The sequence below is a fragment of the Giraffa tippelskirchi genome, chromosome 10 (assembly GCF_054371585.1).
Source record: "Giraffa tippelskirchi isolate mGirTip1 chromosome 10, T2T-mGirTip1v1.2.pri, whole genome shotgun sequence".
Classification (NCBI taxonomy): Eukaryota; Metazoa; Chordata; class Mammalia; order Artiodactyla; family Giraffidae; genus Giraffa; species Giraffa tippelskirchi.
Genome location: NC_137284.1, coordinates 26,042,235 through 26,066,459, shown reverse-complemented (window position 1 = coordinate 26,066,459; position 24,225 = coordinate 26,042,235). Strand labels below are relative to the sequence as shown.

Genomic DNA, 24,225 nt, shown 5'->3' with positions numbered 1-24,225 from the left:
AATAAGATAAATGTATATGTGTTGAACCATAAGACGTTCAGTATGTACTCTTAGGCAGATAATATACAAACACATATATACACCACAATTTCATTTTATGATGTGTGTGTATGCACACCCATACACTGTATAGATGGCCATATATGTAGTTAAACTGCATATAAATATGTTGGATTATAAATATGAGCATTGTATTTATTTATATAACATTAATTTATGGAAAATTCAAGCAGGGTATCCATCAAATTAATAGTTATTACCTTTGAGGAGGGTGATTGATGCATAGAGGATCATTTACATCTTACATAATTCCAAAATATGTACTAAGATTTTGAGTGATTTTACGTTTTATCAATATTTTCTGATTAAATTCACTTCTAAAGTCTTTTAATTCAATATATTGCCTCTTAAGTGAATTACCTGCTAGGGGTTTGGAGTCCAATTACCTGAGTTCAAACCCAGTTGTGTCACCTTCTTGCTACAATAGTTTTTGACAGATTACTTAGTGTTTCTGTTCCTCAGTCTCCTCTTCTATTCAAAATGTATAGGGGAAAAAAGTGCATCTCACTGACTATGTGTGTGTGAGTGCAAATTAAATAATATAATTCAAGTGAAGGAATAAGTGTTCAATAAAGGTTATTATCACTGCCATCAATGCAAGGAAAAATATATTGAATTGCCTATGACTTCCTTCTCTCATATTTTCTTACAAACATTTCAGTTTTTTCTACTATAGGTATAAGAATTCAGGAAAAGATTGGCAACCAATTTATTTGTATCATTCCCCTAAACTTGAATTTAATCTTTTAAATAGTTTTCCAGTAGAACTTTCTGTGATAATATTGGTAGAAATGTTCTATATCTGTGCTACCCGTTGTAATAATCACTAGTAATTACTAGTGGCATGTGGTCATTGAGCACTTGAGCTGCGGTGATTGTGACTGAGACTAATTTCTAAATTATATTTCTTTTTAATCAATTTATACTTAAATAGTTACATGTGGCTTGTGGCTATCATATTAGGGAATTCATAATAGGGAAAATAAAGCCATTATTTGGAGGTTTAGAAAGTCCAATATTTGACCACTTGACTACTTTCCCTCTAACTAATATTGTCCCCGTTCCTTTCAAGTCCCCTCAAATCCAGTAGTTCCCCTGGATACAGTTACTGAGATACACAACTATGTTCATCACTTGGAAAGAGTTTACTTATGTGCTACAGAGTACAACATGTGCCTGCCCTAGTTACCATGCTGCGGGTGTTACAGCTTCAGAAGGGCAATAGTGATTAATTATACTTAGAATACTTATAATTTACATCTACAGAACCAGGATATTTTTCATCATTTTACTGCCAGAGTGCCAGATATACAGTGCTTCACACGTAAGCAGTCCTGACTTTTGTTTCTGAAACACATGGTAGGTGGGGAAGGAACGAATTAACATTTTGAGTGCCTCCATGCTCTAGGCACACAAAACATATACTTTCATACAGATTATCCTTTTAATTCTCAAAAAGTAATGCCATGAATTAGGTATATAATAGTATCTCCATTTTCCAAGATGGAAAAACTGAGCTCACACATAGTTGAAATCAAATCATTCAGCCTCTTATACCCATACACTTCTAACTGTTCCATGAAAGCTCACTATTGCCTGGAATTTAATATATTTCAGCATTTGATTTATTTCCTAAGGTTTTAGCCAGGTAACATTAAAATAAAGAATTATGTATTTTCTTTCACCTATTAAACTTCGAAAAAATGGAGAGAATGGTATCTTTAGTTCTCCACAGGCAGTGAACTGAAAATTTAATACTAGTAGTTTATTTTTTTAACTTTACTAGTAGTTTAAATAATCCATTTTTCACAAAAGTTTGAGACAAAATATTCCCCTTGATTACATCAAGTAGACATTTTAGATATAAAACAGAAGAGATATATAAAAAAAGAAATGGAAATTGCCAAGAACTAATATCTTTCCTTTTCCAAAGGGTATATAGAATGTACTTTCAAATATGCAGGCAATAAAGCCACTCTTTCCATGATGGAATCAAAGTTTCCACTATATCCCCTTGCTCCTTTTAGTTTTGCCATACATTTTATTGAAAAAAAAAGCTCTCAATAAAATTATTTCATTGAACATTCACAGTACCAAGGTATATGAAGATAACTACCAAGTGGCTTTAGAAAGGATGAAAATATATTCTTCAAGACCAAATTACTGTAATTAAAAATGGGAAAAATTATTTCTGGTTCCATCAACCTCTTCTGGGGACTCTGCAATAGATTTCATGCCTCAGACAGAGTGAGCTATGATTTAGGACAATAGCAACTGATCTTATTGACATTGAATTCAAAATCAATCTTTCCTATCCTTTCTCTCTCCAAGATACATTTCACTCTAGAGAAAAGGTCCCACAGCAAAATTTGGTGTAAATTTCATGCTGTAACAATATAAGAATATTTACATAAATTAAAAAATATAATTAAATAAGGTTTCTCAGTAAAATTCTGGTGAAAGTGAAACTGTTAGTCACTCAATAGTTTCCAGCTCTTTGCGACCCCGTGGACTGTAGCCCACCAGGCTCCTCTGTCTATGGGATTCTCCAGGCAAGAATACTGGAGTGGGTTGCCATTCCCTTCTCCAGGGGATCTTCCCAGACCAGAGATTGAGCCCAGACCTCCTGCATCGCAAGTGGATTTATTACCATCTGAGCAGCTGGTACGCCCTGTAAAGTACACCTGGTACACCCTGTAAAATCATAAAGACATCATTTAAGTTAAAAGCTAGAAAAAGATGTTAAGTATTTCGAATTCTTTGAAATTATTTCTGGTATAAAATAAAATGATGCTGGAAATGAAGGTCTAGTGCTCAAAATTCAGGTTTAAAAAATGAGATGGACAATAAAATGTTAAGATGTTAATTAATTGAAAACTTATGTCCACATCATAACCTGCACACATATATTTACAGCAGCTTTATTCATAATCGCCAAAACTTGGAAGCAATCAAGATGTCCTCAGTAGGTGGAGAAATAAACTGCTACATATCCAGAAAATGGAATAATATTCAGGGCTTAAAAAAAAAAAGATCTATGAAAAAACACAGTGGAACCTTAAATGTATATTACTAAGTAAAAGAAGCCAATCTAAAAAGATTTCATATTGTATAATTCCAACTATATGACATTCTGAAAAAGGTAAAACTATAGAAACAGTTTTATCTTTGTTACCATCGGGTTTCCCTGATAGCTCAGTTGCTCAAGAATCCTCCTACAATGCAGGACACCCCATTTCGATTCCTAGGTTAGGAAGATCCACTGGAGAAGGGATTGGTTACCCACTCCAGTATTCTGGCCTAGAGAATTCCATGGATTGTATAGTCCATGGGGTTGCAAAGAGTCAGACAAGATTGAGAGACTTTCACTATAGAGACAGTAAAATAAATAGGGGTTTAAGAGGAGGGAGGTAGGATCAGGTGATTCATCATGAGATTCATCACACTGGGTTTTTAGGGCAGTGAATATATTATGAATGATACTATAGTGGCATATATATGTCATTATACATTTGTCAGACCCCATAGAATGTACTATACCAGGAGTGAACCCTAAATGTTACAATGGACTTTGGGTGACTATGACACATCAATGTGGATTCATTGATTATAACAAATATACCGTTCTTCTATACTTTTTGCTCAATTTTGCTATGAATCTAAAACTATTCCAAAAATTAAATTCTATGAAAAATTTATTATGTAATTGACAGTTATTTAAGAAGCACCAGATGCTTTACAGAGGAGAAAATATAGGAAATTCAACAAGAAATGCATTCTTTCCATTTTTATTTGCATTGTGCCTAATTTTACATATACATCCACATGGGAATCATTACCTAAATGCTATGTTACTATAAAAAGCTTCTGTTCTCCCAACTAATGGTTTACATATGACTAGACAGAGATTAGCTTAAAAATTCCTGAAGTCTAGTCCTACACTTGAAAATTCAGTTAATTGGTGAGGCTCTCTATTTTAAATAGAAATTTAACCTGATTGAATTCAACCAATCATTATTAAATCACAACTCTACCCCAGTTCTAACATTAGGTACTGGAGACAGACAAGGCCAAGGTTCATTTCTGGAGACTCTCAGTTTCTTTGAGAACAGACTTAAAATCAAGGTATTATATGGTAAGAAATACAACAGAAGCTTAAATATTTAAACAGAAGTTTAAATTTAGTTCTTTGGAAAATTTTAGGATGTGTCTTTAACTTTGGAGAGAGGTGGATCAGACATCATTATAAAAAAGCCTCACAAAGGAGCAACATTTTACAAAATTGAGGGATTTAAGTTCTTACCAAACCTAAAAAATGAAAAGCAATGCATTCCATAAAGTGAAAATCTGACAGAGACATAGGTGTTATGATGAGTATAGAATGCATGTGGAGGAGAAAATGAGACCAGAAAAGTCAATTAGCCCAGGATCACAAGGATATTGTATGTTTAACAAGAATTGCTAATATTGTTATCTCAACCGCAAGTTATAAACTCAAAGGCCCAGAAGAAGTCAGGCAGATTAAATAACAGAATGAAGTGGCTAGCTCTAAGGGACTATAAGAAGTGGTGGAGACTGTGGAAAACTAAAGAGCTCGTGCTCTATCCAGGAGGGGCAGCCGTATTTATTTAGTTCTAACTCATTCCTTCCACAAAGAAATGCAGTCACAATTTCTTGTTAGATCTTCCAATTTTTTCAGAATAATTTGGAAATTTGGATCGTTTAATGTGAAAATACTCCGGATTTAAACAATTGGATCTATAGGCAAATATATGTGGTTGCCAGTTTAAAATCTCCGTGTGCATAGTGGGGAATAATTAATAAATAAATAAATAACATTTTAAGCTAAGAAGTACTAAATCAATTATATGCACACTTTGGAAAATTAACTAGGTCTTTTGTTGTCAAAGGTGGAAGGAAGGAATAAAAAAAGTTTATTTTAGACAATTCTACAGAAGTTTGGGCTTCCCTGATGGCTCAGACCATAACAAATCTGCCTGCAATGCAGGCGACTTGGGTTCTATCTCTGGGTCAGGAAGATCCCCCGGGGAAGGGAATGGATACCCACTCCAGTATTTTTATCTGGAGAGTTCTATGGACAGAGGAGCCTAGTGGGCTATAGTCCATGGGGTTGCAAAGAGTCAGACACAACTGAGCAACTAACATTTTCACTTTTTTTTTTTCCACAGAAGTAAAAAAACAGTGATTTTTCTTTTGCCACTTCCATCTTGGAACACCTCTAAATCACAGCTATAGTATTCAGACTGAAAGAGTGATGTCTGAATGGAAGGAAGAGAAACATTCTATGAATATGAAAGATTTCTTAAAGAAAGGAGTGTTAGACTGTCAGGTGTGATAGTCCCTCAGAGTCTCAACAAAATTAACAGTAATTGTTAAGTATTACTTCTAGAATCTCAAACAAATTGATGATACTTCAAAAAATGTTTTTGAGAGTGTATGTCAGTTTTCTGTGTCCTTTCTTTAATCAAGAAATTACCTTAAGGAAATAGACAGGAAAATTCTTTTAAAATGTATCTTAAATTTTTCCTTTCCAACAACATTTTGTACATTCTTAAGTATGATAATTTATGACTATTGGCAGCAGATTTCAAGTTCACAGGGTTCTAATATTTTGGTGAAAACCCCTTTTTACTACCCATCCATATGATATCCAATAAAGAAAAGCATTTTCAAAATCCAAAGATTGCCTTATGGATGGATTCCAGGAAACTCTTTATTTTAGTGCTGATTTCTAAACACTTTTTGAGCAGACTTTTTAAAAATAATTTATGGGACTGCAGAGTAGGGGCATTGTAAATGCCCATAATGGTATGTCTGTAGATGCTCAGTAAATTTGGAACATAGGGATTTAAACTTTTAGTAATTCAAAGAGGAAAGTTTTAAGACTGCAAATCACCAGCAATAAGATGGTGATCAAGAATGCTTGTTTAAACTATTTAACCTTTGGAACCTCGGGTTCATCATCTGTAACTTCTTATGAGAATTAAACAAGATATTTTGGAAAATGCCCAATACCAATCCTAGACCATAGTTTATCTCCAATTAACGTTATTGTTTCCAAATACATATCTACTTTCAGTCTATTTAGATGAAATACCCTGATGAGAGTTGAAAAACAGTTACATCATCACATCTGTAATTAATAAAATAAGCCCACAAATACATAAGAAAAGTTTGAGATTTTACATTCATGAAGAGAAGTGTTAGTCGCTTAGTCATTTCGGACTTTGTGATCCCAGAGACTGTAGCCGCAAGTCTCCTCTCTCCGTGGAATTCTCCAGGCAAGAATACTGGAATGGGTTGTCATTTCCTTCTCCAGGGGATCTCCCCAATCCAGGGATCGAACCCGGGTCTCCTGCATTGCAGGCAGCATCTTTACTGTCTGAGCCACCAAGGAAGCCCACTTATAAAGACAGAGAGCTCCTTATAATATGGCTTCCACAGTTTGTATTAGCCTGGCTTCTACCTACTGACCTTAGGACCATAGTCCTTCACTCTTCCATAGCCACACTATGGAAAAGTGGCTTCCACAGTGGCTTCTATAGCCTTCCTTAGGCTTCCATGGTCCATAGTGGCTTCCATGGTCCATAGTGGCTTCCATGGTCCTTCACTCTTCCATAGCCACACTAGCTTCTGTTCCCACCTTCCCATCCTCCCCATTCTCCCTCCAACCACACAGCCCTTACACAGAACTGTTCTCTGCCCTTTCTACATCTCTGTCCAATTACCTCCCAATCCCCCGTGATGGATCAGTTACTCCAAAACACCACCCCTCTATTCTGCTTTATAATTGCTTAAAATCCACAATATTCAAGTGCTCTTGCTGCTATATCCCCATGTGAGATTAACTGATGAGCAACTGTCTCCCACCAGATGGTTTAGTCCAGGAGGAAGGGAACAGTGTACAGTTTTGTTCACCATCTTATCCTCAGCATCTATCAAATAGTGCTTATGGAAAATTTGTTGGATAACACGAGTCTGAGTGTAAGCAAAGAATTTGTCCAGCAAAGGGCAACAGAACGGAATGGTTACAAGCACAAACTTTGGAGCCAGGTGCCTGGATTTGAATCTTGAATCTTGATTTGCTACTTATGTAACTTCAGGTATGCAAACCAACTTCACTTTATGTGAAATGGCGTTAATGATAGTGCTGACATCATAGGGTTGCTGTGACGGACATATGAGTTTACATGAAAAGTTCTTGAAATGCTTGACATGTAGTAAGGTATAAATATATGCTTGTTAGAAAATGGAAACAAAGGGAAGTTTTTAAAAAAATGATATAAAATTCAGCCTGTGGCTTCAGTGAACTGTTGGGGGTTTTAATGATCACTAAAACATATAGACATGTCTCAAAAATATTCCTCATTTCTACTTGTATATCTTACCATCCAAGATAGCTATCAAATTATATTTCTCTCCCAAACAGAACTTCCTTCTGTTAGTTTTGTCCCCACATCATCGTAGTTTTTCAAATCTCAAAAAGCACAGTATTGCTTTGATTCATCTCTCATCCCTTTTTACTGTGGCAAATAAGTCATTAATCCAGCTCACTGCTGTTTCAGATATCCCGCTCTGTGTGATCTAGTATTGATGCTCTTACTCTAAATACTTTAATATTTTATGTATGAACAAAGGAAGAAAGTTCACAAAATATTCTTCCTATCTTTAACCTCCAATCCTTCTAACAAAATCTGAACATAATCATATCAACTTTTCTAAATTTAATGCTTTCACTCTCCAGCTCACTGTCTGCAAATGATTCAAATGCTTAAGCCTTGTAGCTTTGAGGCTCATCAGCTTAATCAGTCCATGTGCCAAATTCTCTTCATGAACTCTTCACATCAATCAAGTGTTCACTTCTCCTAGAATATGCTTATATCTTTCCAACTTCAATATTTGGCTCATTAACCACAAAGTTACTTTGTATTTGCCTTTTCTCTCTGTCCATCTATTAACACTAGGTCTGGGAGATTCAAATTTCACTGCTTCCATGGAAATTTCCTGAGCACTCTGACAAATTGACTTGTTACCTGAACCCCTATAGAATCGCCTATCTGTATCAGTAGATGCCAGTGTATAATGATGTGTTTCAATTTAAGAGTTAAATCTACAGATGTTTGTGATTTAAAAAAAAAAAAAACAAAACTACTGATCTAATGGTTTATAACAATATCTTTTAAGGACTATGGCAATTAAGGTATATTCAAGATTAATGCTAGAGTCCCCCTCTTACTCTTTTGCTTATATTTTTCTTGAGCAGAAATGAAAGGTGCGGTATGGCAGAGAGCCCACAGTGCTTCCTGGGTACCCATGGGAGCATACTGCACATTATGTAGGAACCCATGATCTTCCCTCAACTCAACTCTTCCCCTGCCTTTTCAATTGTAAAATAAAACACTATCTTCCATTTCTTTATCTATGAAATCCTGAACCGGTCTGCCTTACCTATTCTGTCTAATTCATCACCACATCCTGCCAAGCCCACCAAAACCATCTACTTCTTTCCAGTATTTCTGCTACCATCCTGGGCTAAACGGTCAATAACTTTCTAAGTGGGTCCCTGGTCCCATTTTCACCTTTTCTAATCCATTCTTCACACTGCTAATGTTATCTTTTTAAATACTTGATCATGGTCCTGCTTAAAACAGTGAAATGGTATAGTTTTGTTCTTAAAATAGAGGCCAACATCCAACAAAACTTAGCTCTGGTCTCATCTCTTGATGCGCTACTATTAAGTTCTAGTATCCCTACATTCATTTACCTTTAGTTCCTCAAAGTCATTCTTTGACATTCAAGGGCTTTCATATGTGCTGTTTTCTATACTTGAAACATTCACTGACTAACAATGGGCCTGACTAATGCCCATTCCTATTACAGAATAATAGAGAAGTATTTCTACAAGACTACATTAGCTCTTCTTACTTGCTCATGTACTTGGACTTTCCCATACTTAGACATAACAAAGCTATAATTCACTGCTGGCTTAATTATTAGCTTCAAGTTTTTCTCCCTTCCCTGCCACCCCACAAGTTACCTTGTCCTGCATATTTTAGGTGTTCAATAAATGTTTACTGAGTAATTGATCAAGTTTCATCAATGCCATATATGGTGATACAAAGTTTGAGAACCACTGATACACACCACTTATTGAGTACTTACCATTGATACCTGCACTTTTATACATTCATATTTTATTTTCATAACTAGACTGTAAGCCCTTTGAGAGGTGAGAGTAATGCTTTACTGTTTTCCTTTTTAGTTATGAGCATCTTAAACATAGTTACCGTTCAATAACTGTCTATTTGGTGAAAACTCTAGCAGCACAACCTTAAAAGGTACTTTGTATAGTGGTGAGGTGTCAGCCAGAGATGACATCTGAACAGAGATGTGAAGGGGGTGAGGAGTGAGTCATACACACATGTGAGGAAGGACAACCCTAAGAAGACAGAACAGTAAGTACAAAGGCCCTGTGGTGGATAGTACCAAAGAACAGCAAGGAAGCTCGTACGACTGCAGCAAAGTCTGGTGAGGGGAAAGTCATAGGGAATTATATCAGATAGATAGCTGGGGAATGGAGCACATAGTGCCTTACAGACTGTTAGAAATATTTCAGCTTTTACTCCAAGTATGTCAACGTGCCACTGGAGAATTTTGAGGTACAAGTTGAAATGATGTAACTTAAGTTTTAAACTCTCTGATGATTTAATCCATGTAAAAAGCAAACTTGACTGGCCCAGAGTAAGAATTTAACAAATGCTTGCTTCATTATCCTGTCACAGAGAATTCATCTAATCTGAGGAAAAAAGGTCAGACATTTACTTTTCAGTCTTTAAACAATAAAGCAAATATGACAACATGGAACAACATGCAGTATCGTTCCTCTTTTATAATTTATAATATAGTTTATATGTATATAATTATACATATATAAATGTATACACAAATTGCTACTTATTTCTTATATGGAGCAGTGGTGCTAGCAAGCTATTCATTGGACAAGCAGCCTATGCTGGTGTGAAATTAGACATGACTAGCAAAGTAATATAAACATTGAATACATACTAGACAGCTTCATGCATGATATGTAATGCATTTTCAAACTACTAAGTGAGACAATAAAAGGTATTCATGTAGTCAGCCCCTAAAAGCTTAAGATACATTTGAAAAGCTCTATATACTGTAAACCCAGTTACCTCATCTAAAAAACATTATGCCATTAGGCTGTAATGTACCAGTACCACCTCTCTTGGACCACACACACGTTAATATAGTGAGTACTTACATTTTAAATCACCTAGCAATCTCCAGACGTGTTTAAATTAAAAAGAAACCCTTTTCCCCTGATTTTCAGCCCCTTAAAAATGTTCTTATTATAAAATCTGGGAATGTTCTCCATTAATAAATGGCATGCATAATCATTATTGATTTGTTTAAATGACCTGAATTTCTCCAAAGCATTTAGTAACAGCTCATTTTAAATTAATTAATTTTCTACTTTCCATATGGTGAGAGTGACTTTTCTTGACACAATATTCTATATCCACAGTGCTTTGAAACAGCAGTGACCACAATGAGTGCTATCAAATATCATGAAAATAGTTCCCCACTTACACTATTTTTTACAATTTTGTCTTGCCCATGTGCCTGAATGCGGTTAAAATGCAGGATGTGAGCATGTAAGTGGAAGAGATGATATCATCGTGGAAAAATTTGATCAGGTTTGCTTTTATGCTCAGGGGGCAACATTCTGTTGGTGCTCTGATACAGATGAAAAAATGTGTATGTCTATGCTTGTATGTGTGTGTGAGTGTGAGCTTCCTTCTTTTAATGCAGAATTTGTTTTAATTTTTTTTCATGTTTTCTGGAATTTCAATTCATCATGCTTTATTTTTTGTCTTATGCTTCACATATCTTTAATGCGACCCTCATTCACACTACTAAATACTATCTTACACTTGGAACTTTTGAAACAGTTTTCCAAAAAGATTTGAAGGAGAGGCCTTTATCAGCAGATCCACATAAACTTGTAACCTCTGAAACTTGGCAAATTTACCTGGCCTTTCTTCTTCTCCCCCTCATTTTGGATTGTGGGAATTCTGTCAAGTTTTACAATGGGGCTAAAAACACCCTCTCTAACATCTCTTAGCACAAAAAGCTCATCAGATGTAAACTCCAATGTAAAAGAAAACAGTAGAACTTGGGAAAAAATGACTTGTTTTTGTTCATACAAAAAGGTCAGCACCTACTGGTCTAGGTAAGTAAGAAAGAAGGTAAACATAACAATAATAAATTATTTTTTACTTGATCTGAAAATCTACCTACTACCACATACATACATATATTCTCCCTGCATGCATGCTAGGTCACTTCAGTAGCGTCTGACTCTTTGCAGCCCCACGGACTGCAGCCTGGCGGATTCCTCTGTCCATGAGATTTCCCAGGCAAGGCTATGGAAGTGGGTTGCCATACCTTCCTCCAGGGGATCTTCCAGAGTCAGGGATCAAACCCATCTCTTTATGTTTCCTGCATTGGCAGGCGGGTTCTTTGTCACTCGTGCCACCTGGGAAGCCCTTTATATTCTCCCTAACAGAGAGTAAATTCCTTGAGTAGACTATATTCCTTGAAAGTAAATTTCTTGGGTCTATCTTTATGCCATACTCTTTCTCATCAACAACACATATATACATAAATATACAAATGAATACTATCATCTCCTGTTCGTAACATAAACTCACCAATTATCTATCAAATTTTAAAATGACATATATAAGTAGGACTCAATTATTATGACATATTTATAGTTTATAATATTCTATATTATTAAAGGCTGATAATATGTGAACTTGCTACACTTTATGACCATTTTTATCTTTCTGAGTTACCTATTGATGAATAAAATAACACAACTTTGGAAAGCCAATAGCAATATTTATTGCTTATTATTCATGAGCACTGAAATTCTCTGATTCCCTCTTACAGTTTTGCAGAAACTTTACTTTTACCTTGGTTGTTAAATAGTGTTTTGGTAGACAGCTAATTAAAGGCTGAGAGGAAACAATAGTTCTTATATTCCCATTTCACTCACCAACTGTTTTATTGGACTAGAGGGGCAGCTATTGAGAAAAAGATGCAAAGAAAAATAAGAAATAAACATGGCAATTTCATCTTTATGGCTTCTTCTGTGATTAAAAAACACAATCCTTAATTGCTGTAACAATACTTCATTTCAGGTCAAAAATATCTCTTGAGAACCTATTACATGAAAGGCCCTACAATTATTCTTCCTCCTAATACTCAATGGTGAGCAAACTCATAAAACTAGTGGTTATCACTCATACCATCTTTATTTTATTTTTCAGGAACTATGGAAAACATTATAAACAGGTATTGAAATAAAATCCTTAAAGTGAATAAAACATTTGGATATTAATATGTTCATTGTATCATCATTTTTAGTTGTAGCTAATGCTCTGAACTCAAATAATAAACATGACATGTGAATATATAATAACACCTACAATTAACTAAATAACCAACCTCCTCCAACATTCCCTTGCTAACTAGTTTAGTCTCCATGGTCTATTGCTTCAGACCACCTCTTGTCAGCACTTTTAATGTCCTCAAACACTTGTTCTTCCACTGCACCACCCTAAAATTCTCCAGTCTCCTGCTCTGTCCATTCCTTAGAAAGTCAATTTTGTTCCATATGATTTTGTATTAATAGGTTAAAGACTTTTGAGCTAAGCAAACCCAGCAGAGGAAGGAATTTCCAACTTGATAAGAACTGAAGTCTTAAGGGTTAAAAATCACCTCATAATAACATCTGGATCTACAAGCAAATGTCTGCATTAGTCCATTGATTCACTCATTCACTTATTTATTCATCCAAAACATGTCAACTGAGCACCTATATGTCAGTTATTATGATGGACCCATATATGAATAAAACACAAACCATGTTTTTGAGGATCTTAGAGTAGAATAAAGGAATAAAGAAAGAACAAGACAAGACAATAGCTAAATATCATAATATGGTGCAGGTGCTCTAACAGACGAGAGCCCAGTGAATGAAAGGAATGCCGATCTCAAGCCTTTACTGTAAAGCTTCCTTCTAATATCCAGTGGTCATGTATGGATGTGAGAGTTGGACGTTGAAAAAAACTGAGCGCCGCAGAATTGATGCTTTTGAACTGTGGTGTTGGAGAAGACTCTTGAGAGTCCCTTGGACTGCAAGGAGATCCAGTCAATCCATCCTAAAGGAGATCAATCCTGGGTGTTCATTGGAAGGACTGATGTTGAAGCTGAAACTCCAATACTTTGGCCACCTCATGCAAAGAGTTGACTCATTGGAAAAGACCCTAATGCTGGGTAGGATTGGGGGCAGGAGGAGAAGGGGACGACAGAGGATGAGATGGTTGGATGGCATCACCGACTCGATGGACATGGGTTTGGGTAGACTCCGGGAGTTGGCGATGGACAGAGAGGCCTGGCTTGCTGCAATTCATGGGGTTGCAAAGAGTCGGACATGACTGAGCGACTGAACTGAACTCAACTGAATAATCAAAGTGACTTCAACTGTTTACTATGCTTTAGGGAAACAGATATGCCTTGTGGGGATCAGGAGACAGACAGGTACCAGACCTAAGTCCATGTTACACTATGACTATTTTGCCTTTGAACACATCAGTGGTTAATTTTATTTTATTTTATTTTTCCTGAATGTGTATTTGGTATAGGTATCCTTAGCAGTTTTCAGAATTTTTATTCCCTGAGATGGGGAATAAATTCATATTTGATAGAAGGACCAATTAAGATATCACAATTTGAAAAAAATTCAGGAATTCATACTACTATCCAGATGTAGTTGTTCCAGATGTGGTCTTTTCACTGAAATATACGAATAAATATTCTGGTACTTGGCATGCATCTATTGGTACGGAAAATGTAATTTTCTTAATCCTGACAAATAGAAAACTCCAGAAGCAGTTTACATATACTTGACAAAAATAACAGAGCACTTACTATCTTGCACATCAGCTTCAGCTCTGTGACATAACCTATAGGGACCATGAGGATTTCAACATCCCACAAGATATCAAACTCTTCTGCTATCATGATATTTTACTGATTTGATATTGAAGAGCAGGAAAAGGAGGAAAACTAGATGACTTCATAAAATATATTCATTCTATCGGGTGTAAGATAAATTCCATGAGTATCCAGAAAGGGAGTTTTGCCAATGAAGAAAAGTTTCTGGGGCCAGTAGTGTAGACAATGTAGGAAAATTGCCTTGTTTGTAAAGGACATCATGCAAGAGTTCCTAGCTAGCTATGGTTGTCTTCCCTGGAGAAGGAAATGGCAACCCACTCCAGTATTCTTGCCTGGAGAATCCCATGGACGGAGGAGCCTGGTAGGCTACAGTCCATGGGGTCGCAAAGAGTCGGACACGACTGAGCGACTTCACTTTCACTTTCACTTTCATGGTTGTCTTATGGAGGTTGAATCTCAGTTTTAGGATACTAATGCCAATGAAACTTGAATGATTTATAATGAACTTAGTGCCAGATAATCAACTTGGCCATATTTTCAGTTGTACCCAGCAATACTCTACCATGGAGTAAAAGTGTCACCTATGGGATTCGTTCAATCAGGCCTGAAGATCCAGGTAAATTCCATAAGCATTATTCACTTCCTATCCTACCCACCTTTTCACGCTACTTTTTCCCCTCAGTCTGCACATATAAATCCACAAGTCCCCTATGCCTAGTTGACAATAGGTGAAAAAATGTCAGGAACGTTTTCATATCATTCCATGTTATACACCAACATTTATGCTCTAGCACATAAGCCCCATTCAGGAGTATCACTTTTTGCCTGGAAAACCCTATAAATAGAGAAGCCTGGCAGGCTAGAGTCTATAGCGTCGCAGAGAGCCGGACATGACTGAGCAACTAAGCACGCATGCACTGTAAGAAGGTATAGAACAGAAAAAAACTCACAAAGATAAAAACTTTAAGCAAGACGTTTCATTATCCCTAAGCTGGAGATGAAAATTTGTCCAGTGTTCAGGGACTCAGAGAAATAAGGACAAGAGAATTTAACTTTGTAATAGGAAATAATTGACTTTATTTAAAATTTGAAGATATTTATATTTATTTCCTTTAGGTCCAAGGAATTTGACTTTATTACTGACTTTCCTATTTTTTTATTCTCAAACCCAGGCAGCAAAATAACCCATCAAAAATCATTTATTTCCGTATCATTTTACCTATATTTCCTCCTTCTTGTCATGATTTAGGACTTCCCTGGTGGCTCAGACGGTCAAGTGTCTGCCTACAACCCGGGAGACCTGGGTTCGATCCCTGGGTCGGGAAGGTCTCCTGGAGAAGGAAATGGCAACCCACTCCAGTATTCTTCCCTGGAAAATCCCGTGGACAGAGAAGCCTGGTAGGCTACAGTCCATGGGGTCGCAAAAAGTCAGACACGACTGAGCGACTTCACTTCACTTTGTCGTGATTTACTCTGTTGGTTTAATACTGGCAATATATTGGCATTGCAGAATCATGGATTTCCTAAGACATATTCAGTTATTTTAGTTGCATAGCTAGATACAGACTCCTGTGGAATAATCACAGCTGAAGTTTTCTTTTCAAAAACCTTTTATCACTTCTACCAAACTTTCCTGTTCTGTCAGAGTCATCAGCCATACACACAAATTTCTCAACTTCTCTGAATTCAATCTTGATAAGATAGTCTCTCAACAAAATGTGCTATTGATTTTTGAGGGGAAAAACTCTAATATTTATGTTGTATTTAATTCCTGGATGATACAACACCCTGAGGTACTGTGATCTCACGGCTCAGAGAACCAGGTATTCTTGATGGGCAAATGGACTCTGGGTATGGGTATTCAATCTGACTAGGATGTTCTTTCCCCTTTGCCGTAAACAAGGGCTGGATTCCACATTTAGATGCTGAATGCTCAGTTCCTTCCTTGGAGCATAATGCAGCATTTACCACTTAACAGAACTTCTTCTTTTTTTTTTTTTTTTTTTTTCTTTTTCCCTTCATGTACTTCAAACCTGATCTAACCACCCAGGGCTCTTTGAAGTCAAAGGAAGCTCTGAACCTAGGGAAACTCTGATGTCTAGGGTAGAGTCTCTTAAGATAAATGAGACAAACAGAAAGGAATGTTAGGAGAAAAAGAGAGGTTGAATCTTTTGAGTATTTTTGCACCATGTCAATGCCCCCAGTGGCTCAGAGAATCATGTACACAAATCAGCAAGTCATGACTGGGAAGAAAAACAGTCAATATACCATAAGAAGGGGATCTTGCAATTGAACTCTTTAGACCAGGACATGAAAGTTCATATATTGATGTAATGATTATTATGTTTTGATTGGAGATGCCAGGTTGAGTCAGGCAACTAAGGGTCAAAAGGCATAAAACCTAACCTTGGACTTATCACTGGTTTTGGTTTTCACATCTCAGTAGGATATTGGAAAGTTAATTCTGTTCAAATTTTTGCTGTTAAAGTTCCTCAGCTCTTGGATTATTAAAATTTATTTTTATAATGATTTGATCAGATTATGGTATATATAAACTAATCAAAACCAAATTATACATTCACTTGCAGCCCACTGGACTCAAATGCTTCTACCCAACTACTGCCTAATTTTGTGAAATCTCTGCATTGCTCCCATGCAAAATGAGAAAACCCAAAGGCTAAGATTAACTACTTAAAGCTAAAAACATAGAGTGGCTAATTTTTAAATTGATCCACTGATGCTTGGAAAGAGTCATAGGATATAATTTATTTTCATTCAGGGTGTTTTATTAAGTCAGAATTGGCTATGAGTCATGCATTTATAACTAAAATATTAAATAAGTAAACTGTCTAACCTATTTATTCAATTTACTTGCAAATATTAATAGTGTTTAAATCACTCTTAACACAGACATGCTTCACACATACCAGACATAACTTACTCACTCTAATGTGTTTACACAGCTGTAAAATTCCCAAATTAACTATCAATCAGGAAAAGTAAAAATATTACTATGAGAATAAGAACATGAGATTTAAGCTGCTATAAAAAAATTACTAAGGACTTCCTACAATGTGACTTTAGACAGAATCAAAATTGTTATTGATTTTTTTAAAAGTAATTCTGTTTTAACATCTTCCTAAACATAATAGTTTCACTAATTCAGCAAAGTAATTGGTCAGCTCATCTATCTTTTCCACAGTTGTTCTTAAATTTCAAAATGCCAAGGTGGAAAATAATTACTTACACACGTAAACAAACTTAATATTGTGACCTTAATATTGTAACCTTCAATTTGAAAGTCTCCTTTTTTTCCTAAGGGAAACAGTCAATTTAAACTCAACTACCTGGGTTTTAATAAGTCTATTCTGGTTTAAATTTAGATTTAATAACAACAAAATGTTGTAGAATCTCATATAACAACTATATCTGTTTATAGACAAAGATGGATTGAAAAACCATGAATTGTGACAAAATTATATTTATGAACAATAATAGCTATGAAGATATTAGCCATTTGGCTTTTCATCTTTTGGAAAATTTCTCGTAAAACTCAAAAAAAGAAAAACTAGCTGTCTTTGCATTTTTCATAAAATAAAGCACATGCTATTTTGATTTAAGCTGCTTTGGAAGTAAGTTGTGAAATATATGAATTTTGCCAAGGGCACAGAAGGCAATTCAGTCAAAAGCAATTGTGTTAACTTCTAACTCAGAGTGAATTTGACTTTCTATGCATTGAAAGTTAGGTCATAATGGGTTTTTAAAGGTTTACACTTGTTTAATTATGATGGTTGAGCTTTTATGCTAAAATATGTTTATCACAATCAAAATACACTTGAGTTTTTTATTGACTTAAACAAATGACTTATGGTCAAGAAAGTACTTCAAGTTGTTTAATAAAATCTTGTTGCAGTTTTACTCACTTTGAAAGGAAAATTTCCTTTGTTTCTTTTTATGTTTTATAGTTTTATTATAAAAATAATATAATTTGAAATAAATGTTTCAAAGGAAATAGCTAGCAAACTCTTGACCTCTAGCTATCCTCAGTATTACATATTTTTATGGAGATTTGGGGCAAATATACATATATTTGGATATAACAGCTACATGCTAATTCTAAACTTTCACAAAATACTTTTTCTTCTGATTTTCTCTAGTTAATCTAAAATTCTCATCAGGATCTTTTAACTCTCTCAAATGGGGAAGAGAGGTAACATTGATCATGAGCTTTTTACTGTTATACTTTCTGGGAGGCACAGATACATGCTTTTTAATCCTATTTTACAGATAACGTAGCCAAGGCTCAGACACACCCACTCAATAAATAATAAAACTAGAACCCAAGCAAAATCTGTTCAATATCAAAGCCTTTGTGCAATAGAGTAACGCTGTGGGGGCTATCTTACACTTGACAGTCTTATAATTCTATTCAGGGATCTTAGTTTCTGTTTTAAAAAGCAGAAGTTTACAAAATAAAACCAGAAAACCGTACCTTGTTTACTCTTTGTTAATCGGAAGAGTTCAAGTCTTAATATGGAGACAATGAACTTTCTTTTCTCAACAATAAATAATACAAATAGAGGTTGCAGGATCTAGACAATACTAAGGTTATGCTTTCAAACAAGTCTGCCCACAACACTTTTTTTTCCTCTGTTAATTATTTTAGAGTGAATTGTCTATACACATTGTCCTACTAGGCATCATGTTTTCTCATTAGTGAACAGAAGTAGAGGCCACTTACATTACAATGGAAGCCACAGAGAAAAATAGGTGTCCTAACAGTTCTAACATTAAATTTGTATTTTCATAAGCAATTTCTTCATGTCTAAGCTATGCACAGAGAACCAAAATGAAAGAGCACTTGATTTGGAAAGAGGACCTCTATGCCAAGTTCTTGCTCCATCATTTACTAGCTGGGTGATCTTTCACAAATCATCTAATCTGCATCTAAATGCAGAAAAATGAACTCAGTGGTTCCCAAACTTTGCTGCATATCAGAATCACCTGCAGAGTTGTTTAGATACCCCAACCTCCAGATCCTCTCCATATGGATTAAATCGGAATGTTCAGGTAAAGGAGCCAGGCCCCATAGTTTTTTAAAGATCTGGTGATTCCTTGGCCCAGCAAGGTTTGGGAGCCACTGAACTAAGTAACACTTTCATAGAGCTGTTTTTAAGATGAAAAAAAAAAAAAAAAAGGAGGGGCTTTGTATATTATGTAATGCTTTACACAGTGATATAAAAAACTAAAGAAAAATTTATCCCCAAACTAACTACAGTGCTATAAAAAGAAATATACTGATTCAGGGAGCTTGATCTTTTCTTTAGATTTTTAGTTCAGTAATTATACAGAAACTTTACATAATCAGCATTTCTTTTTCTTTTGCCGGAGTTGCAGAAAGTTTTTTTCTTTCTCTTTTAAGCTGTCTTAATATTATTTTAACCTCATTTTTTCTTACCTCTTTTCCTTCTCTGTGTAAAATTAAGAAAAGTTTCATCTACATTGTTCCCTTCAAAAAAATCTAACACCACACTTTTATTATGTGCTTATAATAGCTAGGGAAAGTATTAGAACAATGTGCAGAAAAGAAATCTGAACAGTCAGAAAGAAAATAATTTGTCCACAGCTACTCAGTTTAATCTACTGCTTACTTAAAAAGAGTAAAAAATTACATATTCCAGATATTTTCTTCCAATATACAGCCATAATAATTCTATTTGGAAACAAAGACCTATTCAGTATGTCTTCCTTAGCCAGATTTTGTTCACTGCCTGATGACATGTTATTTCTCTGCTACATTTTAAATCAATATATCAGATTCAACCAGTTTATATACAGTATTTGTTTCCTATTAATGCCATAAATTTCTATAACCTTTTATTTAATTAAACTTAACCAAAAGGATCATCTGTAATTAGAGTGCAAATAACATGTTACCTAATTAGAAAGCACCCTCCATGTTTTGTTGTTAATAGAGGAATTAATGCATCCATTCACAACAAAATCTTCCAATTAAACTCAATTTATAAGCTATTAAAAATGCAATCTGCCATCTGACAGTGAGTAATTTTGCCTTGGGATCTTTTACCTTGGTGGGCTTGGTAGTGTCCATGCTCTCTTTGAATTTCTCCTGCACAGTTTCTGCAAGTTGACAGAGCAAGGCACCATTATCCAACTTCTCCATAAAAGTCTCTGCCGTAATTTCCTTCCCTGCAATAACAAAAAGACGTGTTATAAAAGCACAATCATTCCCCAACCCAAATGTGACATTCATGCCAACATATTTGATGCAGTTTTAATCACCAAAATTCCATTTCCAGCTGAGTTACATATCTGGGATAGGAGATCACTGGGAAAAAAAAAAAAAAGGCTTCTTTGAAATTTTATGTTTTCCTTTGGTCTCAATTTGATCTGTTTATGAGTCCAATTCTTTTATCTCCTCATATCTAGGAAAGGAAAGTGAAGTCATTCAGTCATGTCCAACTCTTTGCGACCCTGTGGACTGTAGCCTACCAGGTTCCTCCATCCATGGGATTCTCCAGGCAAGAATACTGGAGTGGGTTGCCATTTCCTTCTCCAGGGGATCTTCCTGACCCAGGGAACAAACCCATGTCTCCCGCATTGCAGGCAGATAGTTTACCCTCTGAGCCACCAGGGAAGCTCCCTCATATCTAGAAAAACACTAAAATCCTTCACAGTGGCCACTGTTTCTCATGACTAGCAAAAAGTTTCATGAGACTATCAGAAACCTTCTGGAAAAATATGTACTTGATTGCATGTATTTCCCTTTCACCAAAATCACATATGTACTGACCTTTCCTCCCTGCCTCTTTGGAGCAGTCTCTCAGAGCTATGTGAGGTGCTGTCTTCTCCACAGCAGTCCTCATTTTGTCCCAAATAAAACTTAACTCACAACCCTCACTTTGTCCATTTTTTAAGTCGACACAATAATGCAGGTAAAGTTAGTACAAGTAATAAACTCTCTATAAGAAAACACTATCCTTCTAACCATTCCTCCCCTTTCTGACCCAGTGCTTGAAGCATAGAATTATTAGGTTCATATCTCTGTTTTTTTGCCTCTCCTCGCAAACATCCATAGCTTCAATTACCACTGTTATGAACATGATTCACAGTTATCCATCCCTGACATTTCAATGGGTAGAAGTTATTTTTCTTCTTTCTTACATGCTCCCAAAGTATATTTTCTTTCTTCTGTTTTTCTTTCACTTTGTAACAGCTGTATTGGGATATGATTCACATATCTTACAATTCACACATTTAAAGTACATAATTCAATGAATTTTAATATATTCACAGAATTGTACAATTACCATCACAGTCAATGTTAGTACATTTTTGTCAACCCCCCGAAGAAACTGTATGCTTTATCTCTCCTGATTGCTTCATCCCCTCAGCTCTATAAAATCATTAATTTCTTTCTTATATGTTCCTCAAAACTCCCTTCCCAAAGCGCTTTCCTTTTCCTAGTTTTGTAATTCTCAGAATACATGCTTCCTTCTGTTTATAGAACCATAATCTTAATAAAAAATTCATAATCTGATACCTAAACTCTATCAACAAGAGCAATGACTAGTCTTCATATCCTCAACTTCTGCCTCCAGAACATATTATAATCACCACCAAAGTTAATATTGCTAAACATAACCTTCACTGAGTCAATCTTTGTCTTTGTAGCATGGTCCCTAATCTTCTCTTCTACCTAAAAGATAAAACATATACACTTTAATCTAGTATACTAAGTCTTCTCATATGCTGATAGTCCACCTTGCTATCTGAACTTCCTTACACCTTGCTCCTGGTCTGCACCCTGCCTTCCCAGGTCCATTAGTAGACCTTGCCATTTCCACTCTGATGCCTTTGTTCTAGGCATGGCCTCTGCCTGCAACACCCCCTCATCTTTTATCTGCCTAGCCAAATTCTACTTTTAATCAGAAATCCAGAGAAATTCTCCGAGCATACAGTTGATCACCTTTCTATATGTTCATACTCATGAGTATCACTCAGTCTGACACTCATCAAACTTCCTTTATGGCTGATATGTTCTGCATAAAGTTCCTGTCATCATCAGTACATTAAAAACCTTTTGAGGTCTATATCATTTTGCATGTGTGTTCCTAGAGACGTAAGCAGAATGTTACTTACATAGAATGAACCTAGGAAATTTGTTCAGTGGGCATGTGAATTAACAAATGAAGAAAAAAACTTGTAAAATTCTGAGAAAATGTTGGGTATTATTTTTGTGAAAAGTAGTTAAGTTAAAGCAAAAAAATAAAAAGGAGGTATTTTAAAATTTTACACAGAGAGTCATAGGATTACATTTTATCTTGAGAAAAATGTATGTAGCTCAATTCTGAGAACACTTAAGATAAATATAAACCAACTGGAACAAGAGATAAACTACTGGCTTAAAGTTAAACTCGCAATATCTAATTTACTTGGTCTTTAAGAAACATCTGTTTTAAATGAATTTTTTTATAGTTTGGGGGGGAAGGGCAGGTGAAAGAGGAAAAAGAATTACCTTTTTTATGTTCTTTTTTCCCTACTGGATAGTTCACATTTTAGCCCTCAGTTAGGATAATGATTTCTGCAGGTGGCAAAACATCAGTAGTTCTAAGTACTCACCACAGAGATAGTCTATACAGAACTATAACTATTTCAAAATTGTATGCGTTCAACTCAATTAAGGAATTAAAGTAGTAGTCTCAAGATACAAAAAGCCAGCATAATTGAATTTTTATTATATATTCACCATATTGGGTTGCATTTTCTAACAATAATAAGAAAGTTTTTTTACAAACAAGCATAAAAAATAAATATTAGAAATATTTTTTAATATGTCAAGGTAAAAAAAGGTAAACTTTACCTAAACTTAAAGATTCTATTATAATGTTAAGTGACAAGGGTACAGTAAATTTAAAAGAACTTCTAAGTCATAAAAAGAAAAATGACATTCATTAAAAAGTCATTAGTAATTTAGCAAAAGGTATGATTTTTACTTTTTCTGAATTTTACCTAAAAAAAATTTTTGTTATCCTGCTTTTCATGAATATTTGAGGAATTTTACATTGAACATCTGTACCTAATGAAAAATATATTAGGTGCCAGCTTTCAATTCCGTATATTTTATAGCTCCAAAAGGTGGGACATTTTTTTTTGGCTAAAGCAGACACTATTACATACTTTATAGTTGAAATGTATGACTCAAATGAAGGAAAAATGCAAGCAGAGAATTTTTTTAAACCTTCACATATAACATATTTTCCATCCAACAATTAAGAATCATAAAATATATATTTTAAATATAGTGTATAATTTTAAAAAATCAATTATAATCCTTATATGGGATGATATATTATCATATTTTTGCATTAATATTACCAAAAATATATTAAAAACAGAATATAAAGTTGGATGAATTTAATCACAACAAATCCAACAGAATAGACTACGAATTACTAATTATAATTTCTCAAGTGAAAGCTATACAAAATTAAATCTCTGTTAGGCACAACCAGATCTTTACTATAAATTGTGTAGCTGGCTTGAGACATCAGCCAGCTACATGGCTGGCTAATGTTTTGTTTTGTTGTATACTTAGGGAAAGAAGGGGTAATGAATAGATACAATTAAATCATGGTGGAGTACCAGCCCATACTGGGCTGTCTATATTATTGACTTGAAGGTTAACCCAAAATAGCCAAGCCTAGAAGAAATATCTTTACTTTCTGGGTTCATAATTCTGGACTTTGATCTTCACACCATCAGTAAAGTCATAACCAACAGCATGCCAGTAGACAGAGATCAGGGAGGTTGGTTAAATATTGTGATCAGTCACTTCCTCTTAAAATATGAGGGCACAATGATATTAAATAATCATCTACCTGAAATATTTGGTCAGGTAACTAAAATCAGCACACATACTTGTACATAAAAATGTTATTTCTCCCAGAAATGTGTGCTAGCCATCATTTCCCTAAAGATTATCACTTTCATCTTTTATTTTGCTAGGAAAGAATGTTTTCCTAGTAAGTTAGCAGTTTCCTAAAATACGACAGCATCTAATAATGATAT

General features: G+C 35.1%; 1 protein-coding gene across 5 annotated transcripts in view; it reads right to left on the bottom strand.

Moving 5' to 3' along the window:
* The window catches only part of GAS2 (growth arrest specific 2), a 168,464-nt gene that overhangs the window by 97,070 nt on the left and 47,169 nt on the right, over positions 1-24,225 (bottom strand). For all 5 annotated transcript variants that reach the window (XM_081536568.1, XM_081536571.1, XM_081536570.1 and 2 more), the window contains one exon: positions 20,222-20,343. In XM_081536568.1, the coding sequence (XP_081392694.1) occupies positions 20,222-20,343 (122 nt within the window). The remainder of the gene's footprint in view (positions 1-20,221; positions 20,344-24,225) is intronic.